General features: G+C 38.0%; 1 protein-coding gene and 1 pseudogene across 1 annotated transcript; both read right to left on the bottom strand.

Annotated features, from left to right (window-relative positions):
* Positions 1 to 4,704: 4,704 nt before the first annotated feature.
* LOC136280535 (uncharacterized) lies at positions 4,705 to 20,564 on the bottom strand. The gene is made up of 6 exons (XM_066165880.1): positions 20,536 to 20,564; positions 18,980 to 19,115; positions 12,439 to 12,531; positions 6,900 to 7,025; positions 6,126 to 6,181; positions 4,705 to 5,228 (listed from the first exon to the last, which is right to left on the bottom strand). Exons 2-6 carry the CDS (start codon positions 19,095 to 19,097, stop codon positions 5,142 to 5,144), a joined length of 480 nt encoding a protein of 159 aa, XP_066021977.1. The 5' UTR covers positions 19,098 to 19,115; positions 20,536 to 20,564; the 3' UTR covers positions 4,705 to 5,141.
* A 1,315-nt stretch (positions 20,565 to 21,879) lies between these two features.
* Positions 21,880 to 22,434, bottom strand: LOC131794980 (uncharacterized; annotated as a pseudogene).
* Positions 22,435 to 22,840: the final 406 nt, after the last annotated feature.

Raw genomic sequence — 22,840 nt, 5'->3', positions numbered from 1 at the left:
CATACCTATCTTCAGCAAGCTCCACCGAGCTTGGATTCACTACCATCTAATTCAATAAAATTTATCTTTCTTTATTTATCTCGTTGTAGTGCTGTTATCACAATGACATTGCTACTGTGGCTACTTTTAGTTTCTTGAGGACAGGGGGGATTTAATGGGTCGTGGGAAGGAGAGGGAAAGAACTACTCCATCTTTGTAAATGTTCCATTCGTGGTCCTTAACGCTTCTGTATTGTTGCTTGCCATAGGTAAGTCAACATGCTGCTCTGTTTTATTCAATATGCATTTAAGTCATTTGCCAAAAAAATCAAGGAAAGTTACCGTGGATGATGGTGGTTTTGTCAATCCCAAGTTCTTTCGTTTTCCGCGCAATGAAAGTATTATGATAAAATCATTAAAGGGTAACTGACGCCTAATTCTATCCCCTCCCCCCGCGCCATTTTTTTTTTGTCCCAGTACATTCCTCTTAGGTTAAAGAATCCTGAATGAGCAAATAAACGATATAAATAAACAGTTGTAAAAAATATTTTCCCATCATTTTTTCTTCCCAACCATTATCGAGTCTTATACTCAAAGAAATATTTTTTATTCCATGCCGAAAGTATTTGACTTTAGATTTTGTCCAGTGTGTATCACTGGGACCTCAGGCCCATCGGTTCTGGAGTGAACATGACTAAGCGCAAGGTGTTGCCGCTTCTTACAGGAGGTCGTAATCCGGTTTCGTGAACAAAACTCTTCTTTCACGTTCCGGAAATGAACAAGAATTATCCTTTTTTCATTTTTTTTTAAAGGAGACTAGTGAGCAGCAGGAAGGAAGACTTCTTGCTTTTGTAACCTTTTTGTTTATTTTTTTGGACGCGTTTTGTCTCTAGCTGAGAGTTTTCCAGGAATGATTACAACTAACATTGAGCAGCATGTATAGCACATTCGCGTGCCTAAGTTTGATTAACTTCCAGTGGTAGTGTATAATAACAGAACCATGTCGTGACGCCTTGTTATGAGCGCCACACTCAAGCGTCGTTTCTCATTTGCGACTGGAAACATGATGAAATCAGTCCTGTTCGAAAGGTTACTCGTTTCAAAAATGTACCACTGTCAGCTGAATGAACAGTAAATTACTCACACTCGTTTATCGTAAACAAACCGACAGCCTGAGATAGGAAACCAATAAGCACATGTCATGAGACTGTACCACTCTTAGCTGCGTTGACATTGATAATATGGACGGAAAACAACAGGATGTAAAACAAAGAAAACGAAAACCAGGGAAGCGCTGTGTACATAATGATGTTTTGTAAGCAAAAAAAAAAAAAAAAAAAAAAGAGAGAGAGAGAGAGTCAGCCCTCACTAGTTTCCTTAAACCCTGAATGCTGGACAATACATCTGGCTTCTGGCTGCAACTGTTCCACTGTACCTTCCTCTATATACATAGATATATATATATATATATTTTTCTTTACAACATCTACTTCCATGCAGAGGGAGTTTTAGAGGGTGTTTTCTTTCTCCCTTCACATTGATCGGCAGTTTCCAGACTGACACCTTGTAATAAAAACATCAGTAAAGTAGATTTTTTTTCACGATGTTGAACAGAAAAAATAGGTAGCACAACATGTATGATTAGTTTCACCAAAAGGAACAGTTGTCAGCTCTGTGACCTTCACCGTTTGGCAAACGTGGGAGATAACAAACTTTAGGTTATATATGAAACAAGGTGCAAAGACCACAAGTAAACAATAAGTTAATATTAAGAGGATTTCAATACTACATTTACGAATGTTATCTTTTGCTGCTTGGGGTTTAAAGTAAAAGCCGAGAAATCTTTAGTCGTTCGCCAAATTCAACAAAGAAAAAATGAAAACCGATTCAATCGCGTGGAAACTTGTATAATCCATCCAATTCAACTCCACAAACGTGCATGTTTATATTTTCATTCAGGAAAACCCTAGCTTCAGCTTCGCTCCCATGGTATTCAAGAGTCTACACATTTGGTTTTCATTACTTGCTCGCTCCTACATTTAATGAGCGACTGATTTTCAAAGACTTTATTTGGAAGCGTAAATACGTTCACCATTCTCGCTTTCTTGATTGAGGCGGCCGCGGCGCAGAGGCTCATGATCCTCTTCTGACTCTCGCGCTCTATTTTAGGTTCGTCCTAGCGGTTCAAATCGCAAGGGCCTGATTTTAACAACAGGTTCATGAACCCTTTCATTATGTTCACCCTCCATCGAGGCCTCAACATCCAAATAATCAGACCTCGAAATAAAACTGCTTTCACTCGAACGACTATCCGCCATATTTACTTTGCTTAATGTACACACGTGTGACGTAATAATCAAAATCGAAGCGTTTACGGTGGATGACTTACCAAGCTGGATTTAGGACAGTTTTCCCGGCGAAAAAAGGCACAAAGAGGCATTCGAAGCACCTTGCATATGTTTCAATGTGTTACCTGGGGCATTTAGACGGTATTCCGAAAAAATTACCTTTTAGCCGTCAGTTTTCCTTTAAGTATCCTTATCCAGGTTATTAAGGATATTTGACTCTCTTTATCACTGGCTCACACAATTGTGATCTTAAAACAGATCGCGATGTTTGGTTATTTCTTCCCACAGCTTAACTCTTCCTGTAAGTGGAACTTTGAGACCTTGTTATACTGACAGCTTTTTAGGATGTAGTTTACAAAATGTAGCTATGGAAGCCGTTAGGGAGGGAGAATTTGATTTATTTTCGTTAGTCATCTCCTTTAGTGTTCCAAAATGTGAAAGCATTCCTAGAAAACAGAAAACTGTGAGGTGCAGATGGAGTATAATGAATACTGAGATCTTAGAAAAAAAATCCAAATCATTGTACTGACGAAATGTCAACACCCATTCTCAAAACGCTTTTTGGCAAGAGCGAAAACAAAGACAAATTTCAGAAAAAAAAAAGGGACACCTTACCGTTTTGAACGCTTTCGTGTAAGATTTTAATTAAATGTACAAGTGTTGAACTCCGTCTTTTCTTCTACTTTAAAGAAAACGGAATTCTACGTGTGAAGTCAGTTTTGAAGTACGTTATCTTCAACCCGATCCAATGTTCCAGCTTCCTTCGCCAAGGAATGATTACAAGAACGGGAACATCCGATGAACTTTCACGCTTCATTGAAGATAGCAACTGAAGAACTTCACCGAAATATTTGTCTTTAAAATCTTTTTCTATGCCTCGTGAAATATCTCGCTTTGGATAGCTTAAACATTTAGAGCTTTTGTTCAAATCTCTCTGGCTATTGTGAGACTTTTAAACACAATGCGAAATGTTTTTGATTCTTTAATTCAAATTGAGGTAGTAAACGTTGTAAATCATATTAAGTTTGTTTTCAGTTAAAACACTAAATATTTTTTGCTTAATTAAAAAGTAGGATCCCTCGCACCTTCGAGTATATTAGAGTTTGACACATATATATTTAAGCAATAAAGAACTCTTTCTATCAGTTTGCTGGCGTAATGGCTACTGAAGAAATTGTTCAGTTTGAATGTTTTGTATAAATTCCTAATAAACCTTCATTCTTTTGAAGCATGGAAAACCACAAATGGCGTAGCACGTTAAGGAGGCTCCATAGGGTCGTTGACTTCTTTCACAAAACTCTTCATTTCGATATTTTATGACTCTGACGTGACTAAATTTGTTGATAGCCGCAAATAGTCTCTAGGTCTAGTTAAATATTTCGCTTTAAAGTAGCTTACGTGGTGGCAGAGTTTTAAGGTTACAGATCCAGACATGATCTTCCTCTCTTTTTATTGAGGAATTGGTCTAGTGAACTTTTCCAGTCCATTGCCTAGTTGGCTGATAAACCCAGTGGAAGGTAAATATTTTGCCGCTTTTACAACGAGCTAGATTTTCCCCTTTTGTCTTTACGTCGTCAGCAGTAAAGAAATGGGTTTAGGGATGAATTGAGGAATGCCACAGTCTCGTATAACAGATGACGATAGAACGCATCTCTTTCAGCCAGGGAGGTCGCCTTGACTAACGAATTACAAAACACATGGGCGTCTCGCGTGTTTTTAGCGTTTGCAGCTGTTGCGTGGAACAGCTTTCATTGTAACGTGCGTGAATCTCCATGTTGACTTTATTTTGCGCGTGTGAATTTGTCGTTCGTGAAATGACTTTTTTAACGAATCGGCCATAATAACCACGCAGTTTTCATTAACTGCACAGAGACATCGTGGAATCACGATATATAGTGAACGCTGAACTTCATAGGAATTATTCAAGAAACTTTTTGGTGGATGGATAAAGCCCACATTCTCTCTTTTCCTTTCCAACCAGCACACACCACCGAGTCTCAAGTAAGCTATGCCATGCAACAAATTTAAAATCACTGAAAAGCTCAATGATCTAAAACGATTTGAAAAGCGCATTTATTTTATCAGCAACAAACGGTCGTATGCAGCGAATATGGATGATATTTTGTCACGAAAAGTCTCTTATTTCCTTTGAAACTCAGGACGCGGTGAACTCTAAAAGAATTATCTATTGAGCAGGAAAAAAAAAAAAAAAAAAAAAAAAAAAAAAAAACCAGCGAAAGTTTAGATAAACAAAACCAAAGACAGCACAGATAGATAGATTTTTGGTTTGAGATTTGCTTTTGTGCAATAAACTTCTCAATGGCTTGGTAGTGAATACGCTATGGAACTCAATAGATCAAATAACTCAAACACACAGATCAGTCCTTTCGTATTTCTATTTACATCTCTGTTGCACTGTCGGACTTTCAAGGGAGCACCGTGTATAGGGAGAGGTTCAAAAGTTCCAGTGTGCTTAGCTAGCTCTCTTGGAAAATCTTGCTTATTCAAATCTATGTAATTTCTGCTACAGTTTACTATTTTTCGCGCGAATTGATCCCCTCTCTTTATTGTTACCTGTTTTTGCTGCGTTGTTTTTTCATTCATGAGTTGATTCCCTCACCTTAAAAATTTAATCTATGAGTTTACTCAAACTACAGAGCGGAGTTATCTTTAATGATTGTCATTAGATTTTGAAACCTTGTTTTACAATATCAGCGATTGCAAGACGACTTTTTTAATGTCTTCCCCTGCTTAAGCGAATTACTTTCCCCCTTACTTCTTGTCTTTCATTTGAGTCTTGACTCGTGTTCGTCTTCTAGCGTACCTTTCCAACAACTTCACCACAGAGAAACATCATGTTCTTTTCATTGAAAAGTTGAACTCTTCCCTTATAGGTTCGTTTCTATAATAGATTGAAGAATAGAATGAAAGCAGAATGTCTTAAAACGTAGAATGTCAACGCATGCATTTATCAACGACTCTCTCTTGTTCCTCGAAAAGAGCAGATCCAACTAGGACACGCAGTGACAAAAATCACCGTAATCGTAATTATAATAATCATCACCATCATTATTATTTTGCCAAAGCGCGCGGTCGATGTGATGATAACAAAGATAAGAGAGAATGGCAGAGAATGGTTGAGAATGGCTACTGAAACTACTGAAAAATTGAAGAGAGCCAGCGTGTATTAAAATGAGCTTACAAAAATGTCTAAAAGAAAATTACAAAGTGCTCGACTGGAAATCATTGAAATGATGAGTGTAAGTTTCCAAAGAAATTATAGCGCTTTGTCGGTGGGGGAGAGGGGTTAACAGGATTATTTGGTTTTAACAAAAGATTTGATGATGTAAACTGGCCACAGCAAAGAGTTTTCATAGCCGATGTTTCAAGCGTTAGTCGTTACTCAGAGAGATAGGCTGACGCTTAAAATGTCAGCTTTAGAAACTCTTCACGGAGGCTCATTCGCAGGTTTGACTCACTTTATAAAACCAATTTATTGGTATATTCTTAGGCCTGGATGTTGGCCAATGAATTTTAAAACCTTAAAAGAGCTGATTTTGGAGCCAATAGGATGAGTGCTTACGAGAAAGTTCGGCTTCAATTTCGTTGAAAAATGTACAAGCGCATGTAAGGTGCATAAACATCATAACGGAAAGGACGAAAACTACAACGTTATGAGTAACAAACCAGAAGAAATTTAGCGAGGGAGAAAAGACTGAAATGCAGTCGCAGCTGTTAGAAAGGAATCATAAGCACTGAGACCGGTGGGCTGACAGAGCTGCGTCAATTGGTTGATTACCTTAAAAAATGGAGGAATGGGCGGCAACTTTGCAGATCCAACCCACACCTTGGTTTCTAGAAGACAAAAGTAAAAATAAAATACAATAACAAAAATCAGTTAAGGTCAGTCATAATGGGAGACACCGCCAAGAGCAATATATAAGATCGATACAGTAATCAGTGATAACAGATTGCCTGAATATTTTATTGCCATTTTTTTGTATTTTTTTTCTCTGTTTTTGCATTCGAAGCTGCCTGTTCGAGATGGTCAAGAGAGCAATTTGGAGAGATTGTAAACATTTTTAATTTCTCAAACACGTCTCGATGTGTCTCAGCTCGCGCCTTCGTCGGTTGAAAAACTATTTGAAAAAAGAAACCATTTGAATTATTACTAATCTCGACAGATGTGCATAACTATGATGACAGGAATATAGGAGAAAACGAACCTCCATAAATGGCTATAAAAGCAAAAGTGTGAGGTTGACATCATTGACTATTTAACTGAAATGATTAATGGGTTTTTCCCAGTTGATGGAAAAAGCCTCCTTGGTTTTAGGCTGGAATTTTTAAACAGCAGAACCTATAGATTCGATCTGTTGACCGGAGTACTCGGTAAGCTTTGGAAATATTTGAAAAGGTAAGAAGACCCATGTGTGCAAAAGTTTCTCCTAGTCCCCTTCCCGTTTTTTTTTTCTCCTCCCGTTTTAATTCTTTTTTGTTGTTGTTGTTTTTGTTGTTGTTTTGTTTTGTTGTTTTGTTTTTTGTTTGTTTTCACTCTCTTTTGGAGACTTACCACCAGCAGGTAAGCTGCACAGATCTGGGGAAGAAATGCATACACGGTCGTATCTGTTCCTGAAAACAACCTCACCGTCTGCTGAGACCAATTCGTATTGTAAGATCGCCTCCAAAACATTCACCACTATTAGAAGCAAGTATCGGTTAGAAAGCGGCTATACAACATGAGCTACATCTGTTGTGCATCGAGGGGTGTTTTCCCGAGGTCTTCAAAACCAAATTTTCCCTAGAACCCCTTGCTGGCGATCGCTCTCAGCGCTAACCCAAATCTTCTATTCTCAAATCCTGGATCTTCATAGTATCCACCCATAGTCAACTGGATAAGAAAGGGGTTAGATTAATGGTTTGGTCGTTGACCAAAGAAGAATATTAAGAGAGTGTCTCTGTAAGAGCGGTCCGGTCGATTCTGCTTGAGGCACGGATTTCGCTCATTTCTTGTGTGTTGTAAGACATTCATGTACCTATACTAAAACCACAATCCGTTTGATCGGATCTCTTTATTTTTCAGAGTTTTATGGAAATTAAATTTCACTCGAGCGAAGGCTTGTCGTGACACTTTTCAAGACTTTAATTTAAGACAACTTTGAAGGACAATTTACAAAAAACTACGGAACTTAGCAAAAGATAAATACCACAGCCATGTATATTAACTCTATCTTATCCATCGAGGCGACTTTCGTGAACATCACGTTTCAATCAAGGAAACAGGAAGACTTGAATGACACCTTATCCGTTGGCTTAAGTCACACATGCCAAAACCGATCAAATTCAATGTAAACTTTTGAAAAAGTGAGGCGTTCTTAACTGATCCAACTAACATAGCTAGGAAGTAAGTGCTATAGAAAAGGTAACTACAGAAAAAAACTTTGCGGCCCGACCTTTACGAAAACTTTATAACTCCGTGAACTTACCTAATTTTCGGCAATTTCCAAGTTTAGCCGCCATTTTGAGGGACTTGTCAATATGGAGCGTAGCAGATATAAATCAAGCAAGTAGATTTAAAACCGTCAGAAATACATACGAAAGCAATTCAAATGAACTTTACTTTCAATTCAAGCGGCAAAATTTGAAATTTTTCGTTAAACTTACCATTCCTACATCCCCATGCGACCAATTCTTCCAACAATTAATACACTACAACTAGTGTTCGAATTCCCCTCGTCGATTCCATCGTAAGAAATAACCTGTGCCACTCAAGCCTCGACTAGAATGTGAAGTACGAATCAAATAACATAACTGCTTCATCTTGGAGGCAATATCACGCTGGTATTTTGATTTTCTGATAGACAAGAACGGTAATCAGGAAGCCATCGCCATGTTTACCTCATAAAACTGATCGCTGACCAGCCGCTGAGTGAAAACAATACGGCTCAGTGGTGAGGGGCGGGGTGTGAGGTGGGTGCGGGCAGATTATCAAAGGATTTTTGGGAACATTCGAACATATTCATTAAAGTATTATAATAAGCATTAGGACTGTCAGTCTTAATGCAAAGGCATGCTTCGTGTTGCAGACAACTTTTGCTTTGCTTAGTATTCTTTTTTCTTTCAAGTACATTTCGTTCCAAATAGGACTGGCGTCAATTCATAGATTTATAAACAAATATTTACCATGTAAATAAATGTTTTTAGGTAATCGAGATAACCATTGAACCTCTTGTATCGCTTTAGAAGTAACGTGTCTTGTCTTTGCCCAACTCTGAGAGCGTGGAGCGGCAAAGACGCGAGACACGAGTCTCGCGTATCGCTGCTTCTCCATGCTCAGAGGATACGCGTGACCTCACTATCTTTAAGAAAAAAAAGGGACTGCTCGGAGTCTGTATTCCGTTCAACCATCTCATAAGAGTGACGCGAGTCTTTTCAATTGAATGAAAAAGTCACAAACCCATTCTTTACCTCACGAGCGTAACCACTGACCACTCACGAATTCACTCAGTAAGCTTCTCCTTTGGCGCGGAAATTGAAATCGTATCGAGTAAACAAAGTTATAGTGAGTTCCTTTAGATCTCCCGGAGCTCCCAAAGCGATACAAGTTCGGGCCGAACTTGTATCGCTTTGGAAACAATTACAAGTACAGGAAGAAGTCGTTCGTTAGCGATACGTTCATTATGTCTCAGGACTGTTTTTTAAATAGCAAAGATGGGAAAAACTTTGGTTCATCGCATGGCTTAAGTGATTTTGTACGACTGTCTGAATGCAATGATGAAGTAAAACATAATTTGATAAGCTGCCACCTGTCTAAAGAGGTCTTATGTGAAAATGAGCTTAGCTTGGCAAGGACTGGCCTATTTCACCTCGCTCAGGAGGGTAAACAAAAAAATTTGGATTAGCTATAGGCATCGCCGCGCTTTGGGGAAGTTTTGGAGAAGTGCAAATGTAACATGTCAGTATCCTGATCATGATGGTGTCAGGAAGCGTATCCAAGGCAGAGATGTAATTACCTTGCATATGTCTCAGGACATTCAAAAGCTGTTTGGAGGTATTATTCCAGTTGAATCAGGTAGTCCTCAGTAACATTTTCTGTTATCTATTTTTGTCTCGTGACATATCTGCTCGAAAAGAGAAGAAACTCCTTATTAGATTAAGGGTACTTAAGTACACATCACGTTATATGTACAATGTTGCTTGGTTGATAATCAATAATGTTTTTCTAGAAGATCAAATCACCTGAAAACGCAATACACTTATTCATGCATACGGTTCACAATTATTTGCGGTCAGTTTTCCTCAGTTTGTATGATTCTCATTAACCAGTATGATTAAATTTGCAGACTAAACCACCCCTTATTTGATTTAGAATAATAAAGTAAATAGTGCATGTCGGTTTTCAATTCCTGATGGATGCTACTGGGCTTCACTTTAACTGAGAAATTTGCAATCGCTTACCTCAGCTCTGTGGCCCATACCGTAAGAAGCACAAGAAAAAAGTTGATGATAGTGAGTCTTGGCTGAGACAAGAAGAATTAGAGAAGAATCTACGGTCCTCAGAAACGCCACTTTTAAACACGAGACAACTAAGGTAAATTGAATTAAGTGGTATTTGTTTTTTTGAAAACTATCGTTCAGATTATAAGATACGCGAATTACTCTCCCCACCGATTTTTTCTTTCATTCTGTTAATCAAAAATTTCAGTAATTATTAAGGCTTTCTTGTTGATCGTCTTAATAGTAACAGTTTCCAGGATTCAAGGGGAGCAAAAGAGAGAACAATTTTCTGTGTTGTTTGGTAAGGCAACGTGCTGGCTTTATACTTCTTCCGGCGTGATAACGATAATGATGACAACGATGGGTAAAAAGCACTGTCCGCTATTAATGACGATCATCATAGTTATAAACAAATCTCAGTTATAGTCCTGAAAATAATCTAAATCGGCTTCATATCGCCAGAAGTCAAAGTTGCTCACACTCATTCCAAGGTTCGTGCGATTTTACGACGAATTTTCAATTCAGGTGTGTTGCGCGCGCGACTTTTGATAGAAAAAACCTGCACGCGCTATAACTTAAAAGAAAGTGTCAGCTGAATGAATCAAATCTCCAGCATTTTGCATACATTCTTTGGAACTGCAAAAACGACTTAGAACAAACATTCTAAATATAGTGTTCATTCCGTGCAATGGGGCATTGACAAAAGGTTCTGGTGGAGAAGACACCTTATTTTATACCACTGATGACGAGCAAAAAGGGTCATATGGTACCCCGGTTAAAAATATATATTGATAACTCTATTAATTAATACCAGTTCTAATGTAAAGGAGAAAGTTATGAGATAAAATAAAAATTGTCTGTACCACGAAGCATGCCTCCACTGTTTAGGCTGGGAGTCCTGAAGCTTTTTAAGCATGTATCGAATATCTTATGGCAATAAGCCCGCCGCCCACCCCCCACCCCACCCCGCGCTATACCATTTTCACTCAGCGGCTGGTCAGCGGTCACGTTTATGAGGTAAATATGGCGATCGCTTCCTGATTACCGTTCTTGTCGATCAGAAAATCAAAATACCAGCGTGATATTGCCTCCAAGATGAAGCAGTTATGTTATTTGATTCGTACTTCACTTCCGAGTCGAAGCTTGGGTGGCACAGGTTATTTCTTACGGTGGAATCGACGAGGGGAATTCGAACACTAGTTGTAGTGTTTGAATTGTTGGAAGAATTGGTCGCACAGGGATGTAGGAATGGTAAGTTCAACGAACAGTTTCAAATTTTGCCGCTTGAATTGAAAGTAAAGTTCATTTGAATTGCTTTCGTATGTATTTCTGACGGTTTTAAATCTACTTGCTTGATTTATATCTGCTACGCTCCATATTGACAAGTCCCTCAAAATGGCGGCTAAACTTGGAAATTGCCGAAAATTAGGTAAGTTCACGGAGTTATAAAGTTTTCGTAAAGGTCGGGCCGCAAAGTTTTTTTCTGTAGTTACCTTTTCTATAGCACTTACTTCCTAGCTATGTTAGTTGGATCAGTTAAGAACGCCTCACTTTTTCAAAAGTTTACATTGAATTTGATCGGTTTTGGCATGTGTGACTTAAGCCAACGGATAAGGTGTCATTCAAGTCTTCCTGTTTCCTTGATTGAAACGTGATGTTCACGAAAGTCGCCTCGATGGATAAGATAGAGTTAATATACATGGCTGTGGTATTTATCTTTTGCTAAGTTCCGTAGTTTTTTGTAAATTGTCCTTCAAAGTTGTCTTAAATTAAAGTCTTGAAAAGTGTCACGACAAGCCTTCGCTCGAGTGAAATTTAATTTCCATAAAACTCTGAAAAATAAAGAGATCCGATCAAACGGATTGTGGTTTTAGTATAGGTACATGAATGTCTTACAACACACAAGAAATGAGCGAAATCCGTGCCTCAAGCAGAATCGACCGGACCGCTCTTACAGAGACACTCTCTTAAAAGTTTTTGTCACGAGTGTAATTCCAAAAGAAAATCTGATTACCCCCACCACCAAAAGGATCAAATCTTGGAGTGTTCTATGAAAAACAACTTGATTGGTTCAAACGAGATATGCGTTAGTCTTACATGTCTTACATGCTGGTAGGATTTGCAATTTCTTATTTTATCATTATTTTTTTAAATTTTTCTATATTCTATGGATTTGCAACAACCCGTCTCTCTTGGCCGCCGGGCCCCTTCCCTCTGTTTCTTATAAATTTACCATGTGGACTTTCACGTTTCTAGTAGCACCCTCCCCTCCCTTCCAACTAGTCTACTAAGGCCCTCCCCTGAGCGATTCATTCCCCTCCTTCCCCAAAGCACACTTTCATTTCCGAAAAAAAGTTGTATTTGAAGTACTCCATTGTTTCACATTCTGAATGTCGAAAGTTTTCAACCAGAGAAGTGCATTCGGCTAAAAAACGAGAATAAAAACTAGATCAAAGACCTTCCCCACCTCCGAAAAGCTTCTCCTCTGATTCCCCCCCCCCCCAGCCTTGGAATTTCATAAGCCTCTCCTCCCTCCCAGTGTTTACAATATCATATTTGATATCAAAATTATTAAAATATAATAACTCCTCCGGATTCGATTGATATCAACTTACCAGGTGTAAATGTTACACTCAAATTGACAAGAACACCAGTGGGAATGAAAGGCCAATGAGAAACTTTAAACGTTGGAGGCTTATCATAATTTCCTAAAAAAGAATGGAACAATAAAGCTTGAATTTCAATGCTATTTTAACGCTTTGGGGAAACCCCGCACAAAAATAAATAATTGCTAAAAGTTTTTAAGAGAGAATTTTTCTGGAGACCGCGTGAAATCAAAAAAATGTGGCACATGCCTAGAAAAAGCCCTACCTTCATACTTCGCTCAAAGATACCTTAGGGTAAGTCTATAAACGTGGTATAATTTTTTTGTTCAGAACTGTTTTTATTTTCTAGAAAATCACCAAACACTGTATCGAGCCCCAACCGCCATAACAGTGGCCGAAATGAAGCCGACGAGTAGGGCAACAAAAACGGTATTCTTCAAAAGCGCAAAAGAAAGCAAATCTTTCCGAATATTATCTATTTGTATACGAGGTATTAACAAATGATTTGAACCTAATAACGGGATTATTGATATAACTATGAATTATTGGCGAATATTTGAAAATCGCCAAAATTTGATTGATTAAAAATTTCATTTTGGAGCAGTTTTTCAATAAAAATTTTTCCAACTCGGTATAACTCGGAATCACTTGAGATGAGCATTTCTGAAAATTGGAAACAATGTTCTTTTCAAGGATATAAAAATTAATTTGGGGCTCTTAATTACTGCGAAGAAATAGCCCGATCTATTTCGTGCAAATCGCAACGCCGCCGTGTAAACAACCGCAGATAATCCAATTATTCTTTTATTATCGAAGCCATAATTTCTGCAAAATCTTACCGCTTTGAGCTGTGCTTTATCAGAAACTCAATATGTTACCCTTACCTTCTGAAACTAGTGATTAAGGAATGATGTTTCCATTATTTTTGTTTCAAATCGCCATGTTCACTTGAAAAGTGTTTACAACGTCCGGCTTGACCATTTACAATACTCGAAGCTGTTCATAAATCATCGCAGACCATCGCACCTCTTGACTTATTTCTGCTTCCATACAACTCCAGTATATACAAAAGTCTTTTTTGCACGATAAACCAAGATGCTTTCATTGCTTACAGTTTCAGTTAAGAAACGTTTGGCTCCCCAAATGGCACAACGATGTTCACCAACGAAGTCGTGTGTCATCGCTCATTTTTGTCACGCAATCACGCTAAACGTGCACAGGACACCCAGACAGGCATTCGTCTGCAGACATCGCTGTACCGAGTGCAGGGCCAACTAATATTTATTTCTTAGTCAGTGTTATGTTTTAAACAAAAACCTGCGCGAATTCACTTAAAAAACGCTGTAGATCTCTTTTGAGTGTTTTGAATCAGTGCCATTCTGAAAAACTACTTTTTGACGTTTTCGTAAATTTAGTCACCCCCTGGTACTGACTATACATGCGTTGTTATCGACTCTATTTCCACGACTTCGCGCTTGCAAAGATTATATTTATCAATAGGCACTTTAAGTATGACGTTTAACGGCAAACGGCAAACGCAAGCTTGCCTTTCATTTGGTTACCTATTTATGGAATTCTTAAAAAAAATCCTGCACAAAAAATAAAATGAAATAAAATAAAATAACACATTCACGACAAACACAAACCTACTTAATTCCGTGTACACACGCCTAAAGACAGACGACAGAAATTGAATTTTTGACGTTCGCGGGAAAAACAAACGTCATACGTAACCTCTCAAATGACGAACTTCCCAGTTAACTAAAACAACTGGAAGTTAATTGTCTAGTGCTCCGTGATTATATACATCACCTACGTGTCCCTAGTGGATCGATATGGTCTACCATGACCTTCAGTGGCAGGCAGACAGGTTCCACGGTGAGGCGTTCTTTTCTAATGACACTGGAAAAATTCTACCGACTATGTAAACAGAACAACAGACTAACAATTTCGTGCTTTATCTAAGCACTTTGAACGTTAAACTTCACTAAAAACGTAAATCTTCGAGTCACAAAGTCGGCCGCTTGTATCAGGCCGCGAGACAGTACGTGTTATTTGATATCGCCTGACTGTAGGTCATTACAATTACATTTTTTAAAGCTTTGGACTTACACAATCTCTGTTTTTTGTTTTTGTTGTTGTTGTTGTTTTTTTAAATTTTCCTTACGATAGCGTGCTCATCAATTTAAACCTTTCGATTTTGTACCTTGATTGCTACGATGATAATGGCCATCGCTAGAAACTTGACAGTTTTCTCAACTCGAACTCGGAAAAAGTTGTTTCCCGTCCCTTAATCAAACAATTAATCGGCCATTCTTTGAGATCCCGAATTCTCGACAAGACAGAGGCGGCGTACCCTCGGAGAGTCAAGAAATCTACCAGCTAACTGAATGGGTTTTATAAAGCAAAAAAAGAAAGAAAGAAAGAAAGAAAGATAGAAAGGAAGGAAAAGAATACAGTGTCATATACTTTATGTGTTTTCCTGGTCAATGAAACCAATATTCAAGCTACATGTAGTTCGTCACTGCTGACAGGTACAGCTAAAACAAAGGGCTTCGATCTTGCTCAAGTAAGGCTGCTTACGATGAACGGAGATATCGCTGATATCAATGCTAAAAAATAAGCAAATATCCTTCAGCAATGAAATGGAAAAGCTCTTTAACTTGGACTTTGCTGCCATTTCACAAAGATTGTACGCATTATATGTGATAGGGCGTCTAAGCGCCAGTTCCTTTAAAGCCGCATTCGACAGCTCTTGGATTCTTGCTTCACTTGCAGCGGCCTCCAAGTCGTCATCAGACTGTTCCTCGTCATCCTGGAGGGTCTTTTTCGCAGCCAGTCGGGAAAAGAAGGCAGCTATTTGATTTGCTGTAAGGAAATCGTCGCTTGTAAACAGGCGGTTACCACTCGCATCTTTGGCGCTTACCATCGCACGTGCAACTGATGCAGGGTCTGCTTTCTGTCCTGATTGTTCCCCCAGTTTAAATTTGACAGTAAGATAGGCCTTCTGGCTGGAAGTAAATCTCTTTCGTGGAGCACCAGCCCTTAGTGCCCAGCCCATTGGTACTTTTCTGCACGAATCTGGTATGATGTCAGGTCTACTGTTTGCAATAACCTCTGGTACTGAAGGGGTCTCTCCCTCCAGTTTCTCTCCATACACCTTAACAGCTCTGTCTGTTAAGGTCTCGCGCTCTAGAGCTCGCTCGTGTTTACCACAATCTAAGTGTCGCTGCATTGAAGAATACCTTAGGAATGTCCGTGTGTGGTATCGCGCTTAAAAAATGCAAACAACGGTAATTTTAAATTCTGGATTTAAAACTTTTTCCCGGAAATAAAAAATAGGGGACAAGAAGGAAAGAAAATAAGAGCGTATTGGTAACCGAGCCTCCTTTCGAGTGACATGTTATTGCGTGACACCATCGCAAATCAAAGTGCTCTGTGAGCAAACTCGTGAATTGACACATGATTTTTTAGATTATGTCTAATGTTATCTGGTTTAGGGAATTTTGTGGTTGATTGTCATATCTAGAGTACGAGCAGTAGTTCAGTGTTCGCTAATGTAGCAAAGAAACAAAGTAACGTTGGGATAAGAAGGCATTACAATTGAAATGATCATGCTATTACATTTGACAAGGTGGATGATGTCATGTGTTTTAAACGTCTATCATTTTTGTTTCTGGTTCAAAAGAAAAGGTTGGAAGTAAATGTGGGTGAAAAGTGAAATTTACTGGCTTTCGTTGTAAATATTAGAAAATCAAGGCAATACTGTCTTAATGAAAACATTAACGATTCCCTCTTTATCAAATGAGACAAACGGGAACGAGTTTTGAGTGATATAACTAAACCAAGCCTGCCACCGTCATTTTAGATCTCCGCCTGGGTAGATTTAAGTCACGTGCTAGGCAACGTATAATCAATAACAAGATAGAATTTCATTTCAGGCCTATTTATCAATTTTATGGTGTGTAACTTTCGCATTTTAGTACGTTGTATGTATGTTGAATCTTCAAATTGTCTTGAAACTTAAAAGAAAATTGTTCTTTAAAAATTCACTGAAAATCGGTAGCTAAAATTGTTTGTTTAGGTGTTATTTGATTTTCGTGTTAACTTGTTATTTCGTAAGTCGCCGGCATCTTTTGTTGCTTCACACAGGAAAAACACACGCGACGAAACGAAATAATCAATTTTGTCCTCAATCTCACGCTATAACAGAGAAAGCTTTTGAACATCTGTAAACTCCGAGCGCTTCGCAGTAAGTGATATTTTCAATGAATCTTCGGATTGTTTTCAAGTTCAAGGATTGTAAATTACAATTTTATGAAAAACGAAGGTTGTTCTGTTATTTCAGTGTGAATCCTTGAATGCTTGCCAGTCGCTGGCGCCGCTTGTTGAAACTAAAAGGAAAAAAAAACTCTTTTAAGATTATCATTGGCTTCTTTTTCATCCCACCACTATTCTTAGCAACAAAGGTCGCCATTTCGTCTGTTTATTGCTCGCCAAAAACTATCAAATGCACTCAAAAGCCTAAAATCTAAAAAAAGTTTACAGGAATCGACCAATCGAGCGAGCGAGCGAGCGAGCGAATGCTATTCCCCACATCGTATCTATAACTCGCTCTTGCGCATGCGCGCAATTCACGAGTTAAAAACGAACGTCAATGATTCACTTCATCTGTCAGGATGCTCTGGCTCGTTCTATAAAAAACAAACTTCCGTTCTTATTGTGAAAGGAAGACTTGTAAAATGTGAGTGTTCCAAGCTGAAATATGGTTTTAACTGTCCAGCAATGCGACGTTTCCGGCAGGAACCTTCGTGAGATGTTTTCATTGTGATTTGGTATACACCGCCTGTAGTGCTGTACTATCGAAGCTGTTGTCAAGTCTCTTTATAACAAGATTGAGGCAAGGAACCAATCTTAGAAAGTTGTTTTTCGCCAGGTGAGCTTAAGAAATCCAGTTTACAATCTAGTATAGGTCAAAGCGATAAGATTTTGTTGGAATTATGGCTTCGATAATAAAAAGCCTAATTGGATTATCTGCGGTTGTTTACATGGCGGCATTGCGATTTGCACGAAATAGACCGGGCTACTTCTTCGCAGTAATTAAGAGCCCCAAATTAATTTTTATATCCATGAAAAGAACATTCTTTCCACTTTGTAAAAATGCTCATCTCAAGTGATTCCGAGTTATACCAGGTAGGAAAAATTTTTATTGAAAAACTGCTCCAAAATGTAATTTTTAATCAATCAAATTTTGGCAATTTTCAAATATTCGCCAATAATTCATAGTTATGTCAACAAGCCCGTTATTAGATTCAAATCATTTTTTAATACCTCGTATACAAATAGGTAAAATTCAGAAAGACTTGCTTTCTTTTGCGCTTTTGAGGAATAAAGGTTTTGTTGCCCTACTCGTCGACTTCATTTCGGCCATTTTATGGCGGTTGGGGCTCGATACAGTGTTTGGTGATTTTCTAGAAAATAAAAACAGCTCTGAACAAAAAAATTATACCACGTTTATAGACTTACCCTAAGGTATCTCTGAGCGAAATATAAGGATAGTTATTTTTCCGATCATGTGCCACCTCCCACGCGGTGATAAAAAAAATTCGCTCTTAAAACCTTAGACTACAGAGAAACAAGCACAATTTACTGTTCAGTCACTAGTTATTAAACGGCCGATATGATTCTTATTTCTCCATACTTTTGGGCCTGGAGTGGAAGATTTTGAGCGGGATCACATGGGAGGGGATGGGGATCAGTTGTCACTAAAGTTGTATAAAGGTGTATAAAAGGGGGATTGCAGAAAATTAACCTCCAATTAACTGCCAATGAGAAGAGATCGTATGAATATTACAGAGCCTTGAAGGGAGATCAGGTACATACTAACTAGCCCCCCAACAAGCAATAAATAATGACTGGTCCTTCAGTCCCTGTCTTTCTAATATAACGTATTTCCAGGCCCACAAACAGAACAAACAGAATTGTATAGAACATTACAATGGCCTGGCTCTTCTCATTTTGTTCGGAAAAAATGTGGACTTTTTCAAAAAATGAATGGTCTTATCGGCAGCTGGTTTATTGAAATAAGGAGGGGGGGGGGGAGGTAATGGAAATTGAAAAGAAAATCATTTGGAATCGAGGATAAACAATTAAGAGTGGAGAACGAATTGCAAAACCCGGGAATCGGAAATCAGAAATGAGGAATACAAACAGAAAAATTGGAAATTGGAAAGATCATTAAAGGCCTCCAAAGTAGTTGATTAATCGAGAAGGGAATCTTCCTTGTAGCGCCTAATTCCTCTTTCTTCATTTATCAACTCATGAATGGCATGAATTTCACATCTAAAATCTCATTCTAGTTCAGCAAAATATACAAGTCTTTCCAGGTAGCTGTAAGAAAGCAAATTAGCATTTTTGTTTTCCTTTAAAGAATTCTCATTTTTCACTTCCCATTCGATTTCTAGTAACATTCTGTAATTATTCCTGAACAGCTTTTGAGAGCGGAATATCTTTTAAAGAGGATTAAAAATAAATCAAAAGAGACACTCACCACAGAATGATGCATTTACAATTTCAATTCCCGAAGGATATCCCGTTGTTCCACTGATGTTAAAAAGGAGCATGCTCAAGGCGATAGTTCTTCGTAGCCGACTGATCGAAATCATCATCGTCTTTTTAACAAATAGCTGGGAAGTAAAACAATGAAGAGTAGTTTAGATGTCAAATACGTCTGCGAGTAGAAACGTGAGATTTAACGTGGAATTTTTGATCAATGTATGTTACCCTCTCTGAAATACTTCTCCCCAAAAGGTGTCTTCTAAAGTAGGTACTAACGAATTCGATATCTTTAGGGAAAAATTGGTGGAAAAGATTCGCGAGGTTGAAAAAAAAAAAAAAACTTTGTCCTCATTTTGCAAGTGTACTTCACTATTACACTACATTTCGTGTTACATTTTAAAATTCACGGTATTTTTTTTTCTCACTTAGGAGATCAGTGACTTACTTTCCCCTATTGGGAACAAGACATAGTCTGTTGATAAAAAAAGAACTGGGAGATCATTTGAACTATGCTTCTGTAATTATCATAGATAAAGACGATTACAGTCCGGCTCCAAGTAAGGCTCCAGATCTAACGAGGATCATTTTGAATTTATGTCACTAAATAATATTTGTATTTTATATACCAGTGCATGTAAACTGTTTGTTAACTATACATCTGTCTCTTAAGAGTTTCTTGCGCAGTAACATTCCACCGATGGCTGGCCCTACGTCATCCGTATTTGTTGTTGATGGTGTTGATGGTGACAATGTAAGTTTTCCTAGTGTTTATAGATGAAACTTATATTGAACAATACTGAGAAAGCAGTTTTGCTTGCAAACTGAATTCCCCGGGTAGCTGCATCAGATACTTCAATGAGTTTCTTGCCTATGGTGACAATTACACCAAACAAATTATTTACAATGTAGCTGTTGCCAGCCGAAGCTTTTCCATTGAAAAAAATATATATATCTGTATCCTGCTTTTAAGCTTACATCCTCTGCCTTTTGATAATATTCATACTTCCCTTACAAGTAGATTTCTCACCAACTGGCTAAATGACTTCAGCGTCATACTTTCAAGATAACACAAAAACACAAAAACAGAATGTAACTGGTGTGCAGATAGATGGACCTATCTCATCAAATTTAATAGATGAGAGCTGTCAGAGGGATCTGACGGAGACTAATACTCCCAAAGAGGTGTCTATTTAACGGATATCTTAGAAGACAAACCCTTGTCATTTTTGGTATTAATATCTCTCCTATCTGTTGTAATAAATGTTTTTTTTTAACTGAAAAAAACCGATCAGCGAATTCATCATAAAAAACATGGGTATAAATCAGTGATCAGTACATAAAAATGCTATTAAAAATGCAATTCACCATCGATACAAGTTAAGAATAAATTAAAAATTATCAAAAAAATATTTACAGTGATAAAAAACTTATACACTACATTTGTGTTGTGCCTTATCTGATTCTATTAAAAGTTGTAATTTTAAAAATTCTCAGCGTTTCGCAAGCACGCAGTTCTTTGGCGAGGTTATTGTAATTCTTATCAGGTACCTGATATGGAGGATATCACTTGGGAGACAACACCTTATTCCAGCTCTCCTGAGGGGGAAAGTTTGAAGAAAGAGAGGAAAAAAGCTAAAGAGAATAGTTAGAGACTCTAAGAAGGATACATTGTGGTTACACTGGCAGGCGATGGCCGTCATGACAGCATGGGCCATTCTGCAAAGTATGGCACTTACACCATATTTTGCTGTACAGTAGGCCTTATTATTCACATTGTTCTTGTAAAGGTTGGTAGATGTGAAATTCATGTTAAAAAAGAACTTACTGTAATGTATTATAAGACAATATAAGGGAACATTTCATAGTAGCAAAAAAAAATTGAGCATACAGTGAACCAGCATATTTGTTCTGAGTCACTTTGTTTTCAGAGTATGTGGCTGAAATCCACGAAACACTAATCTCATCGTCGAGGGAAGCTAAGGGGCTGTGAAATAGGAGTTGGGCAGGGAGACCCCTCAAGCTTTGCACAGTATGCTACAAAGCAAAGAAACAAGGAAGAGGCCATTGAAAAGTTCCATTCCAGAAAGCAGAAAGAAACAGTTATCTGTCCTCCAACCTGTTCTGGTTAGAGAGAAATGCCCTTTTTGGTCTTGCTTATTTTGTGAAGGACAAAATATTATGTTTTGAGAAATAAAGACTGACTGAGTAAACAAATGTAAACAAATGAATGAATCAATCAGTCAAACAATGAAACAATCAGTTATTCAAATGATCAATCAGTCAATGAACCTGTTATTTTTTTCCCCTAATTTATGATGCAAGGCCACAGGCAATGTTCAGCCTGCTGCAACTGCTGCTACTCGCAAAAGGAAGACACACATATGCTGGATAGTGATTTATCGGGTGGATAGCGTTATCCAATCTTTGAACAACCAGGCCCTGGGGAACAAACAGGTTTCTCTGAAATGAAAACTTTCTTGTTTATCTCCTGTCAGAAGTTAGGGCTACAACTTGAATCACTGTATATGAACCTGTTTCAGAAGTCAACTATCATGCCTGGTTATTGTATGGCTTTGATTTTATGTAATGTGGAACTATAAAACTGCACTCAACTGTGTTATGAAAAATTAATTAGTGTTATTGTTGCATTTGAGCACTTGATCAGAAAACAAACAACAGTTTTCAGGTGACAAAATTATTTTTGCTATTTAATACATGACTATATACATATAGACTTTCTGTACACTTTTTCCAAACGCGACAACATCAAGAAAACAGTAAGGACATAAATATTGTGAAACCTAGTCTTTGAATGACAATGTTTGTTGGAATCTCGCAATTTTCCCGTAAAACAACTTTTATCATCCGTTTGGAAGGTTGAAACGAGTAACGTCATCCGTTCATTGAAAATAATGAAGTGTTTTTTCTTTTACTACAATATAATTCATCCTCATCTTCTTCCTCATAACCATGATACTGATCTTCAGCTATGGGAAAGGCAGATCTCATTACACTGTACACACAGCAAGGAAGAGGAAGTCTGTTTGACATGCCAACATATACCCAAACCATACCTACAAATTGTCTTTAGGCCACAGATCGCAAAAAATCTGTAAATGTAAATGACGTCCATATAAGTGATTAGAATTGCTAGTTTCCGAATAAATACAAAAAAATTATACAATAGAAAAAGCCTAGCTACAAACCATTCTCTGACGTCGACTTTACCAAAGAATCTTCGGAGAAGATCTTCTTCTTCTTCCTCCTCTACAGCGACTTACATCGCGTATTGCTCAGCTTCTCCTTCGTTTGCTGCCGGTTCGACACTTTCGTCGTATGGTGCAAAACCCATATTGCCGATACAAAACTATCCTCCAAAGCGCTAGACAAACACTCTGAGTCATCTCCTGATGAAACTTGCGAATATTGTTTTTCTGAGCTCGACATATTTCCTTTACTTTCCTTTGACAAGAAGTCCTAGAAGATATTCGTGTTGAGAATCTGACGCAGCACCACAGTTTATTTGGGAAACTTACTCCCTTTATTAAAGAAGGGCTTGAGGTTTTCTCTTTTGCGATTTAAGCCATTTTTAGATGGTTTGCGGAAGAAACGCTGGCGGATTTCATACCCTTTTCGATTTTCCCATATGCTCCCTGGTCTCTACTTCTGCTATATTTCCTCAATTGTGAATTTGTTGACACGAAAATTCGACCGTATAGAGAAGCCTAAGTATTAAGAGGGGAACCAAAACCAAAACTTGACACACATTATTCCTACAGTACTGTACAAAAGTAATGCAAACGATTATCGTTGTTTATCGCGCTTTGTTCTTCCGATATATCACCGATATATC

Source organism: Pocillopora verrucosa, chromosome 4 (assembly GCF_036669915.1).
Source record: "Pocillopora verrucosa isolate sample1 chromosome 4, ASM3666991v2, whole genome shotgun sequence".
NCBI classification, from domain to species: Eukaryota; Metazoa; Cnidaria; class Anthozoa; order Scleractinia; family Pocilloporidae; genus Pocillopora; species Pocillopora verrucosa.
The sequence above is the reverse complement of the archived record's forward strand: the minus strand, read 5'-3'. Positions and strand labels throughout refer to the sequence as shown.

What these genes read in the sequence shown, in the direction of transcription:
- LOC136280535 (XM_066165880.1), bottom strand. Translation starts at nt 19,097, where the DNA reads ATGATGATTTCGATCAGTCGGCTACGAAGAACTATCGCCTTGAGCATG. An exon ending in GTGCAGCTTACCTGCTGGTG is followed by an intron (nt 6,182 to 6,899) that starts GTAAGTCTCCAA and finishes TTTGTCTTCTAG; the next exon opens with AAACCAAGGTGTGGGTTGGA. An exon ending in CCATTCCTCCATTTTTTAAG is followed by an intron (nt 5,229 to 6,125) that starts GTAATCAACCAA and finishes AATCTATTATAG; the next exon opens with AAACGAACCTATAAGGGAAG.